General features: G+C 33.6%; 1 protein-coding gene across 6 annotated transcripts in view; it reads left to right on the plus strand.

Moving 5' to 3' along the window:
- LOC123673564 overlaps positions 1-12,552 on the plus strand; it is a 378,426-nt gene that overhangs the window by 338,434 nt on the left and 27,440 nt on the right. For all 6 annotated transcript variants that reach the window (XM_045608135.1, XM_045608136.1, XM_045608137.1 and 3 more), the window contains 3 exons: positions 4,952-5,069; positions 7,898-8,084; positions 11,690-11,931. In XM_045608135.1, coding sequence (XP_045464091.1) covers positions 4,952-5,069; positions 7,898-8,084; positions 11,690-11,931 — 547 coding nt within the window. The remainder of the gene's footprint in view (positions 1-4,951; positions 5,070-7,897; positions 8,085-11,689; positions 11,932-12,552) is intronic.

Below are 12,552 nucleotides of genomic sequence, written 5' to 3' on the forward strand. Positions count from 1 at the left end.
TATGAGAGCAAAGTTCCTATAAAAATTCCCAAAAAAAATGGTTTACTGTTGGACTCTCCATGTCTATCTACCATCATTTTTCAGTAGACAGATATTGGTCTCAGGGAAATGCATGAACGTTCGACCTTATCATTAAGGACGCAATATCCTAAAATAATAAACTTATCGACTGTTTTTTTTTTGGGGGGGGAATAGGGACTTTTTGTAATTAATGGTCTCTTAAATGTAAAAAAATATTTGCAGATGCTTAATATTTGTGCTAGTGAAATGGATGCTCTGCTCATTTTTCTCATTTCCCTATTGCATCGTTATGTCGAATACAATAGTGATTAACATAGGCGAATTACGGTTACGATGTCACAGTGAAAACATCTCAAAATAAAAATAGGAGAATACATCATCATTTCCTACAAAATACTAACTTAAATTTCAAATAATTTAGACTGAATCATTTCGAACACGCATATTTATTATTATTAATGGGATTTTATCTATTTTTCTCGCATCAGATATTTTCCTCAATATTCTATCGATACACATATTTGCCAATACTGTATATTGATAGAACTTCTGGTTGTCTTAGATCTGTTTCTTCAATTCTGTCAATATCATTGAAATGCTTGTTTATTCCGTTGGTTTCCATATTTAATTTTCTAGAACTAGATGTGTCCGTCGATTCAATTCGAATCCCTTTTGGAATGCTTCTTTTAGTAGTTCAGATGTAAACTCTCTCTTAATGGGAAAGTTTCTTATAAACGCCAGCATCGTACATACGAGCTCCAAAGTGATCGCTATAGCTATAGTACGCTGCAATCCGTATGGTATGGTTATGGTTACCTGATAGAGAATACCAGCGTCCCGATCACTTTGCAGCTCATGTGCAACCTCGTGTGAAACGGTCCTAAAAGTTGTGCCAATTTAGCGATGGTTAAGAAACCTTGCAAAAAAGCTTCCTCTTTGGGAATCATTTATGTAGTCTTGTCTTATCCTCCCGTATTTGTTTTAGCCTTAATATTAGTTAAATATCATCATTAGCTAATATTATTAAATGATATCAATTATTATTATCAGTTGATATTATTATTAACTATAACCATTGGACAAGAAACTTCTGAGAGAAGATTTCTTGTGCATTGTCAGCTCGAAATAAATTGGGACTACACAAGGACGGGATAGCAGAAATCATTTCCAAGAAGACAGCTGTTTTATTTCTCTCACTTTCTGAGTAACTCACAACCAATGCGGGAACTGATATACATCTACACCATTACCCAAAAATTGAGGTGAAAATTTGATTTATTTTCATTATAACATTTTTAAGGGTTGGATGTATATTTTCGTGTGGTTAACATATAATGTTATTCTACTTTGATGAGCAAGTTGCAATTTTTTCATCGAAAAGAGAAAAGACAATGTCCACTAGAAAATTTTGAAATTGATTCAACTGAGGAAAGAATTCCTCGAAACATCAGATAATCGAAAATGTCAAATATCTTCAAATTCTTCCAATTCATAAACAGCTGCAACATTTAATCTTATCTAAAAAGGCGAGATATTTTCATGAGTTGTTTACAACAGACAACCAATTCACCATCTTGATGAATACATCGATATTCATATCCCATATGCCATTACTCTGCGTCCAGTATGGTTAGCTTTGAACCAACCAACACAAACTTCAAGTTAAGGGTTTCACGCTTTATGACTTGGTAATCAAACGTTTACTTACCTTCGGTCGTGATAAAACTGACATCGTCTGAATAACGACATTACAGCTTGGCATCTCCCACAACGATATATGCTGTATTATAAATCTCGCAAAGGGCAGTATGCTAGTAGTGTCTTCACTAAATCATTCTCGAAGAAGTGTTTCTCTACGAAGATACGATCGTGGAAAATAATGCGCCATCGTTCGGGTCGTATTTAATAAATGCCTGGGTCATGAGAGACTATTTATTATTTCTCGAGCCAGCCGTCTTGATGACTTATCAAAATATTTTTAATGAGCTTAGTTTGTGTACGTACCTAGGATTTGATAGTCCCTTCAGAAATGAGTTATGATGTATCGGTCAAAATTGTATATTATATTCTGAAGAACCGGAATGATGTAGCGATAGGTATAAAGGGCTATAAAATATCAATTTTTATTGGAAAACTTTCGTATTGATTCCTTCGATCAAAAGATGAAAAGTTTTTGGTTCAATGCAAATTTGGTTTATATAGGGGGACTATTTATAGTTGGTATCAATCATATGGATCAACCCTTTTAGCGTGCTGGCAGCAACCTCTAAAATCTCTGATAGAAAGGAGGTTGACAATCTAAGAACTTCCGAGAAATGTTAAAGAAATAGTAGAATAGTTATGATAGTTGCAATGAATTATTAAAATAATAAAAAAAATTCTATAGAAGATTTTCGAAATGTTGTCCATTATTTTGTAGACAAAAATAAACCTAGTTTTGAATTCGGGCCTTAAGTTTTGGAAAACTTCAACTTGAATTTCTGCACATTCTCTGCATATTCTTACTTATAATTTGTCTACATCTCGGGATTGTGACTTTTGACACCAGAGGACAAAATGTATAAGTGTCATGTCTGGGGAGTGTAGTGGCCATTCGATCTGGCCTTTTCTACGATTTATAGTTTCAGTGGATGCGCTCATAAAAATTGATTGGTAGTCCAGTAGACAAATACAATAAAGGTCTGCTGGAAAAAATTCCGAACTTCTATTGATTGTTTTTGTGTTGTGGAATGACTGTGCTAAATTGAGGAGGGCCGAAGAACCTCAATATTTATGAGATACAGCCGATGAAAATTATAGTTCCGTTCACAAAGCAAAAAAAGTGGGGTCTGCTGGAAAAAATTCCGAACTCAATGAACTCAACTTCTACAGGTTGTTCGGGGGTGTTGTAGAATGATTCTGTCAAGTTATCCAACACAAGGACCCTGTGCTAACTTGTCGAGGGCCGAAAAATCCCAACTTTTCTCGAACTTTTTTTTGGTTTTTTGCTTATAACTTTTAACTTAATTAGTTTCCGACCAAAATGTTTATTTTCCAAATTGAAGACAATTGAATTCCCTATAATTTTGTGCCCAGAAACTTTTTTCTGAACCTCATATCAACCGAGTTGCAGCCAGTCAAAATTAGAGGAATTTCCTCAAAATGTCTAAAATTGGCAAAAAACAAAAAATTTGATCGACTGTATCACAATTGATATTGGGTTTACGAAAAAGTTTGTAAATACTAAATTCTAGAGAATTTAATGCTCTACAACTTTAAAAATGGACGTTTTGGTAGAAAACTCATTAGGTTAAAAGTTATGTGCAAAAAATCGAAAAAAGGCCGAAAATGTTGAGGTTCTTCGGCCCTCCTCAAGTTAGCACATGGTATTCGTGTTCACATATGTATTTAGATGGTGTTGCTAAATAATTCAATAAATGAATAAAAAAATTGACACTGTGCACATGTGATGATATTTTAAAAACATTGGTATCTTTAGACCCCAGTCCAATTAGGAGCAACGATTTTTAGTTCACAATTCTGGCACTCGAAACAGATTTACAACGTCTCAGAGAATTTTGAGTAACTATGATGTAATATATTTCTAATTGGTATCATTGGAAAGAAGAAGAAATAGGCTATGACCAATTTGTATTAGATTTTCGAATTTAGGTCAACTGAAGCGACAATAAATTATTCAAAATTGGTATTGAAAATCGTACTTTCTACTTCAATAAAACAATTAATTTGCAACTTGAAGTGAAATTATTACCTAACGAACATACAAGGGATTAAGACCTTCCAATATTGTTTTGAATCATCTCGATAGCGTTTACCGTTCCTGAGAAAATCAAGACCGAATTAGTTAAGAAAACGCCTGAATTTGCGCCGCGTGAACGGACTCTTAATACAATTTTTCTACTTAGGTAGACCTGACCTATGAATTCAAAATCAAGTTATAATGAACGAAAAACCAAAATCAGAAATACGAAATTCGAAATTGAACATGAAAATGCAAAACGAAATCTTTATCAAAATGAAGAAATATAAACTATACTTACTTCAATAATGCTTAGATCATTTTGTTAGACATTCTACTGGTCTCTGTATATAAGTGTCCTCTCATTTTTCTTGACGTAACTTGACAGAATATTGTTCTTTTTTCACTCTGTTCAGTCATCCATTTCAATAAATATTCGCTCGGTTTATTTACTATCTCTTCTATCATTTTTATAATCAGAGTGTCTTTCATCTATTGATTGCTCACATATCATGAAGCTCTTTAAGCATGTCTAATTATTTTATTGAGTCACTTTGCAAAGTCTTCTTCTGGCTACACTTTGAGTCATGTGCCCTTTTACATAATGTTTGCTCATTAAGAGGTATAGCCATTGTTTCGTTTTTTTCTGGTTTTTCGTGTCTCATCTTCACATTCACTTCCAGATAATTAATGTTTTCCTTCAACCGTTTATACTTATAATTTTCATATTTCTCTTTTATCGTATTGTTTACATTTTATTATCATTACTAAGAACAGGTGTAACTGTGTATAGGTTAGGTTAACTATCGAAACCTTCCATGACTATTTAGGTATCTACATTCATATGAAAAAATCAAGAAAACATTAATTCAGACGAAATTCTTTATGGTTTTCCAACGGTATTTTTGAATCTCTCCATTTGTATCTCACTAAAAAATCCATAATAGTTGGGATGTGAATAAAATCCCGTTGCCTATGCTCTATTATGATTTATACCTTCGGTAAATAGTACGCAAACCTAATGGATATAATTTGATATTCATCTATTATTACAATGAATGGGTAGCTGCTATTGGAATATTACATAACTGATGAATTATTCATGAGCGTACCATTATTTCTTACATTCGGAAGTCGACATCTCAATCTACCGAACATCTTCGAGTGACTCTCATGAATTCCTTGTTTCAGGTACCACCGACGTCGATGGCAGGCCGATTGTCCTTTGCTATGCTCAAAATGTATCTTCCGCTGGACTGAACAAATATGAAATTGCCAAATTGCTGCTGTATTATTCGTCATTATCTACGTGAGTAAGAGTAGTTTTGAATTTCAGCATATATAATCAGATCGGACATGAAATGATGGACCACATAGGAGCATTGCCCATCTGAATTATTTTTTTCATTGCTGGGAATATTTTTCATTAGCATTTAGTGTGAGACAACTTGGAATAACAAAGAATTGAATAAAATTTTTATAATTTCTTATTCGATTCATTCAATGAATTTGAATCAGCTGCAAACTGTTGCTACTATAAGGAGAATTATCACTGATCTGATCCGATTTTACAGAATAGCCCACATAAAATAATCCACCTCTAGTTTTTTGCTATATATTATACCTACTTCTTTGTAGAGTGCTCTATTTTCTCAGTTATTATTGATTTGCCAAGTTTCTTTGATGCACTTCAGTCCTTAGATTTCGCTTGGTATACAATTTCCAAATATAATCAGTTATAGCATGTAAAGGGTGTTTTTTTTAGAGCTATAGAACTTTAAATTGCAATAAAACAACGATGGATTATTCGATTGACATGAATTTTATTTATCCGCAAGATAATCTTGTGGCATTACATTTTAAATATGATTTCTGGCATATGACCGTCACGGCTGGCTCGGATGTATTCCAATCTGGACGTCCAATTTTCGATGACTTTTTACAATATTTGTGGCCGTATATCGGCAATAACACGGCGAATGTTGTCTTCCAAATGGTCGAGGGTTTGTGGCTTATCTGCATAGACCAATGACTTTACATAGCCCCACAGAAAGTAATCTAGCGGTGTTAAATCACAAGATCTTGGAGGCCAATTCACAGGTCCAAAACGTGAAATTAGGCGGTCACCAAACGTGTCTTTCAATAAATCGATTGTGGCACGAGCTGTGTGACATGTTGCGCCGTCTTGTTGGAACCACAGCTCCTGGACATCATGATTGTTCAATTCAGGAATGAAAAAGTTAGTAATCATTGCTCTATACCGATCACCAATGACTGTAACGTTCTGGCCATCATCGTTTTTGAAGAAGTACGGACCAATGATTCCACCAGCCCATAAAGCGCACCAAATAGTCAGTTTTTCTTGATGTAACGGTGTTTCGACATACACTTGAGTATTAGCTTCACTCCAAATGCGGCAGTTTTGTTTGTTGACGTAGCCATTCAACCAGAAGTGCGGTTCATCGCTAAACAAAATAAAATGGACGTAGTGCGCTATACGTATTCCGAACAGAACCATTATTTTCGGAATTGAATTGCACTATTTGCAAGCGTTGTTCAGGCGTGAGTCTATTCATGATGAATTGCCAAACCAAACTGAGAATAAATCACTTGACAGCTGTTAAATCGGTCGCCATCTTGAACAGTAATGCCAACTTAAAGTTATATACCTCGAAAAAAAACACCCGTTATAACAACGGCTCTTATTGTACTCCTAGTTTTATGAAATTTAACTCCAGAACAGTGTGAATAATGTTGAGAGCAAGAGCTTTCGAGTTTGTTGAATGCGAGAAGATGTTAATTTCCACTACTCATTTGTTTAAGGATTTCTTTCTTCTATATTCCTGTTCTGCAAAATTGTATAATTTAATTCTTCTTTTCAACATTCTTCCATTTGTGTTTATTCTTTTCAGCTATTGTTTTCATTTTAACTTTTAATTCCTCTTTGTATATAATCCGTCCTTCGGTTTTAATTATCTGAATAATATTTTTTTTAAATAATTCAAGATCTTCTATAGTTACCACCTGTTGGTATTACAACTATATCTGCAAATTTTTCTTAGTTTATTGCATATATCTTTTCAAATGATTACCTTAATATCCCTCAAAACTCATTATTTAAATCACAGATTAAACTCTTCTTGCACTGATTTTTGTTATTTTTCGTATGCCATCCGAAGAATACCTACTGCGCTAAAAAGCTTTGTGTTCTTGAAAGGGGTTCTTCGTGTTATCTATCATACAGTTACCTGTTGTCGATAGATAACCTACATTTCACAGAACTACTGTAATGGGAAACCCTGATTGTACAACGCTTGCCTTCAGTTTTCCGTTCATTCGATAAAATTTCGATTTACGATTTTCTGAAAGTTATCATTCCCATTGGAAACAGTTATTCGAGTTCATTGTCCTTCTATTTTGCATTATTCGTCAGTCGTAAATCAATTAGTGCCATCACATACTTCCTATGTAAATATTAATTTGGTTCATTTTTTAAATGATAAACATTCTTGCGAAAATATACAAAATGAAAATTCTCCAACAATTGACCTTATATGGTTTCTAGTATTTAACTAAGGAGTTAAATACTAGATTTCTCAATTTTACTCAATTTCTAAGGAGAAATTGATGGTCCACATTGAGTTTCAGTCTTGTAACCCTTTTATGTGTCGATAAAATTCAATATACACATATACAATACGCACTAATCGGAAAAGCTAATTTTTTTTTTGGCTTTTTATTGTCCCACCCGAATACCCATTTTTGCTTAAAACAATACTAAATATCATCAAAATTGGATAAAACTGTTGAAAGTAGAGACTGTTACAGGTTGTAGGGATACCTACCGACTGATATAAAACCAAAGTTGTACCTTTGTACCTTTTTCGGTGCTGCTCAATAAATCATTCATTACATAACCGAATAATATTGGAATAAAATGACTCCAGCATGCGTACCTTGGTTACAAAAGAATTTTTGTATAGAGAAGACCGTCCTTTTTCTGAGATGTCTAATTTCAAAATTTTTCTGAATTATATCTCTATCCTCCTCCTATATTTCTATTACCTTTTGTTAACGCTTGGCATCTTTAATTGATTTGGGAGGAGAAAATCTTTTTAACTGATTTTATAATTTCAGAACCGACTTATCCCTCAACAGTTTCACCGTACTTATAATTGTTGAAAATGAAGAGGACTTCAAAATCCTTCAACTTTTGGACAAATCAGTGTGCCTCATCGAAAATCACATCCACATCTCCAGGTATATTGTTTGGAGTCCCAAGAACAACACTGCCGAAGAAAAGACTGTTACAAACAGAATTCAGGTGAGATGGGGTTTTGAAATCTGATCAATTCCTACTAAGAAATCATTTTTCTCCAATCACGCTTATTAAACACCTCTTTTTAGCAATCATATCAATCTTGACTTATTCAGCTGAAATGGTGGGCGCCATAACATAAATATATAATACTTTTCAGACCAAAGTTCAGATTCTTTTCAAAGAAATTAAGGAGGCTGCTGCCAAATTCAGTCATTTGAAGTAGTAGCAAGTTGGTAGGTATCAAATGATATTTCTTGAGCCTCCCTGGGGGGAGGCTTAAGACTAATCAAATTGATTCAAATAGCTCCCTTACTTTTTGTCAATGTATAACCCTCTTAAAATCTTTGGCATAGGATAAGACTAAGATGTTAAGGATTGGCGGGCGCAAATAGACAGAAATCCAATCAAAATCATACAGAATGATCCAAAATTAATTTTGCGATCTGATATTGAAATTCGGAGGCTTCGAAACTAATCACAAAACTTTCTTCTAGTTTAGTAGGCTCGGAAATATGTTTCAAGAAAACCATTAAGAAGATGCTCTTATTCTTGAGTTCATTTTCACATTCTATTCACATATTTTTTTACTCTTTGTGGGGATCAGTAGTATCATATAACCCAACTTAGATGACAACCAAACAAAAAGTTCATTTCAGGAACTTACAGAGATAGCAATCACAACAGGTAGTCTTAGATCTTCTCACTTACTCTTCTGTGAATTAGTTATACAAATCAACATATACAATTGAAATGAAAATTTCAGAGAATCTAATTTTATCTCTAGGTCGATGTTGACTCTGATCAATAACTGATAACTGTGAATTATAAATTAAAAGGGTCAAACGAGTCTACTTGATGCAGGCAATTTGATATAAATATCAAAATTATGACATCATTGTGCCTAAACCGTCAATATTGAAGAGATATATCGAATAGAGAAGGTTTCTACACAATAATGTCATGATTTTTATATTGACAACAATGATAAATAAGATTCTGCTTCTTCATCAATATGTCACTGCATCATTTAAGTGAGATCGTTTATTATTTGTAACAAAGGTTGATAGTATTTGATTCACAAATTGTGGCATCTTGTCCCAAGCAACTTGAACTTCATAGATCAACACTATTCTGAAGCCTGTAGAGAATTATACAAAGTGGACAGCTCCTTCTTGACATATCTTACACATGTTTGAAATCCGTTCAATCGAACGGCCAAGTTATGTGTCACTCCTTTCAACGTCATTGGGTATGATAGTGCCCTGCTGCCTGAAAGAAGGGCGCATGGATGCAAAGCTAGATTTAACCATTGCCAGTAGTATGTATCTAGTACTCACAAAATGATTCCAAATTTGAATCAAAAGAAGAAACAATCAAAGAGAGATAAAAACTTGTGTGCCTTGAGATATGCTCACATCATTTTCGTAATTAATATCCAAAAGGAAATGATGTTGAAACAAGACAGCATTTTTCAATAACTTGATTTCCTCATCAGAGGTTCAGAAGTTGTCGACTCACACCTTCATCTTGCAAGATGAAGGTTTCCAATCTATCTAACGGATAAACCCTCTTTCGGCACCGTTTTCGAGAGGGCAAAGGATTATCTCAAGCAGTTAAATTTCCCGCGAAAAAAATCATCACTTCCAAACAAGGAGTCTGTTGCTTGTTAATGTAGCCATATTTATTACACACTGAAGACTATAAAGAGCAAACATTTCACCTCCTAACAGGAAAATTCGAAGTTTATGTTCACAGTTTACAAGCATCTTATACCATGGAAGATGATATTTACGATGCAAATACATTCGTTGAGTCGTTATCCTACCTCGAGATAATCGGAGGTTTCGCCATAAAAGAATTTAATCTTATAAAATCTCTGAAACTGGCTGAATTAATCGAATAATATCTAATCAATAGTTTGTTGTTTAAATATACTGTGTTATCTGCCTATAATAATCCTGAACTATCATAGGTATTATACAATGAGAAATTTTCAAATCGAAGTATTTCGGTCTTTTTGTTTCAACATCTAGTAAAGATTTGATATATCTACAATCAGATCTTTATATTTTTCAGAACATCGAAATTTCTTCCTTGCTCCTGATGTCTTATTTTCACCACTTTTTTATTCAATTCTTCCGGGGTAGGATAAACTTCAAATATGAGCTTTTCAGTGGTTCCTGCAATTATTGTCGTTACTTGAATAGAGGGGTCTTTTTGACCAAGACTTCCAATATACTTTTCAACTTGTTATTTATATTTTTCCTCCATTTCAATGAATTTTCTTTCCTTCATCATTCCATCATCATCTCTTTATGTTCGTCTCTTTACTGTTTTTTACTCATGTGCCAAGAAACTTTTATATCATGTCACATACCATGTATATTATTTTGTCAAATGCTCTTTGTAAGGTCTTCTTCTTGTTTTTTCTCCTTTTCGGCCTGTAATATTGTCTTATTATATTTTTACGTTTACTTTCTTTTTCTATTTGTTAGCACCAAAACAGATTATATCGGTTTTATTTGAATTCATCTTCATCCTGCATCGTCGGAGTAGCTCAGTCATATGTTCTATTTGAGAACTGGGCAAATTGGTTCGTCATCTTCAGGATGTCTGAAATGAAAAAATCTTTGACGAAAGGTGTGGCATAATGTTTCATCTTTCTTAGAGCATCGTTTCCAGAAGGTAACAAGTCAAATGCGATAGTTAATGTTCTAACCTAAGTACCCACAACAAATTTCTTTAAAAAAAAAACGCCGAAAGAGTTGAAATTTTCTATAATTTCTTACTATCCGATCCAAATGTCCAAATCTCCATCAATATAATGTTCCTCCATTTGGAAATGCCATTAGGTACAATGGTTCAACGATTGGGTCTATCTACGACCAAAACTAAATATCCGTACCAAACTTCATCGAAATCGGATGACAATTGAAGAAATAGGTAAAGGCTTTTACAAGGATGTGCGGTTTAACAAACTGACAGTAAGACGATAAATTGAAGTGGTTCAAGATGGTTTTAAATGCATTTTGTAATCAGGCCAAAATTTTTTTTCATCGCAAAACTGTTTTGAGTTTGTAGTAGAACAGATCCTTGTGGAATAGCTGCTTCCAAATTCCTTGCTGTAGACCTCGTTCCTTTTATATAGACCATAAACTTCGTATTTGATAGATACTAGATACCAGAATGCTAGTTCCTTCATTTTATAAATCAATCATTAGGACCACATTTTATTGGAGGCTTTCTCCATGTCCAAAAACACTTGGTTTGTGTGTCTGTGCATCTTGTTATGTAATATACATATATTTTTTCTAACATCCTTCGTCAATCTCGCCAAGTATTGTGAACTGTAATAAATTCTAAAAATTATTGCCTACGTTAAATAATTGAAGATACCAGTATTCTGATATGTTGTATAGATATGTTGAAAACACTCATAGTTTGAATCAACTCCTTACCTATACATCTTATTTCGAATACAAGAAACAAATCATTTTTGATGATTTAACTTCGTATATTTATATTTATTCATGTGAAGATTATTGGTATCCTGCTTATTAATAGGTAATATATGATGAAGCAATATCAATTTTATTTATTGATTTCAGACTGTCACCGTCACCGATGCTCCAACATTAAAGAAATATATCAAAAATATTCATCTTCCGAGGATATGCGGAGGGGAAAGCCAACACGATCAAGTCGCTTGGGTTGCTTACTTTCAAGAACTTGAACCATTTTTGGGGAACTGTAAATCTACAGGTCGAAGTCTACTATCTACATTATCGAAATTAAGGAGTGAAGAAGTGCCTAGCCAAATAACAAGAAAGTTTCTCAACCACCAGTGCAGGTAAGTTATTGGATATTACAAAAATTGAACCCTTTCTAAATTATGAATTCTACAGTGAGATCAGTGTCATTTAAAGAATTATGGTGATATTATCTACTCTGGTCACCGAATTTGAAATAATGTCAACTCTTTACATTTGGATGATCGGAATACATTAATATAAGAACTAGAATCTACCATTGTTCTCAGGAGATCTACTGAGTCTGAGAAGAAAACATTTTAGTAGCACTTTACTCAATAAAGTTCCAGCCCTGGTGCACAGATGTCACCCTCAGTGCTATACCACTACAGTGACTTAATAAACCACAGTGGCGACAAGCGTGATCTCGTTTTTGATTGGCTGAGCCTAAATATGGCTTCTTTTTGTTTGCATTCCCCATTTACCTTATTTTTGGTATTTATTCAGAATGTAAAGTGTAATTAAGTCACTATATATACCACTTTATCTTCTCATCAGTAGCGAGCTTTAAAATATTCGTGTCAAAATTTTAAAACATAGAGTTAAATCTGATTCAAAATATTTAAGGTCAAATAACGCTACATTTGTTGAAAAAAACGAGTTTAATTTATTGATAAAACACTGTTTTGAATCGATTTTCTAGCGTAGCTGATTCCTTTTTT

Source organism: Harmonia axyridis, chromosome 2 (assembly GCF_914767665.1).
Source record: "Harmonia axyridis chromosome 2, icHarAxyr1.1, whole genome shotgun sequence".
NCBI classification, from domain to species: domain Eukaryota; kingdom Metazoa; phylum Arthropoda; class Insecta; order Coleoptera; family Coccinellidae; genus Harmonia; species Harmonia axyridis.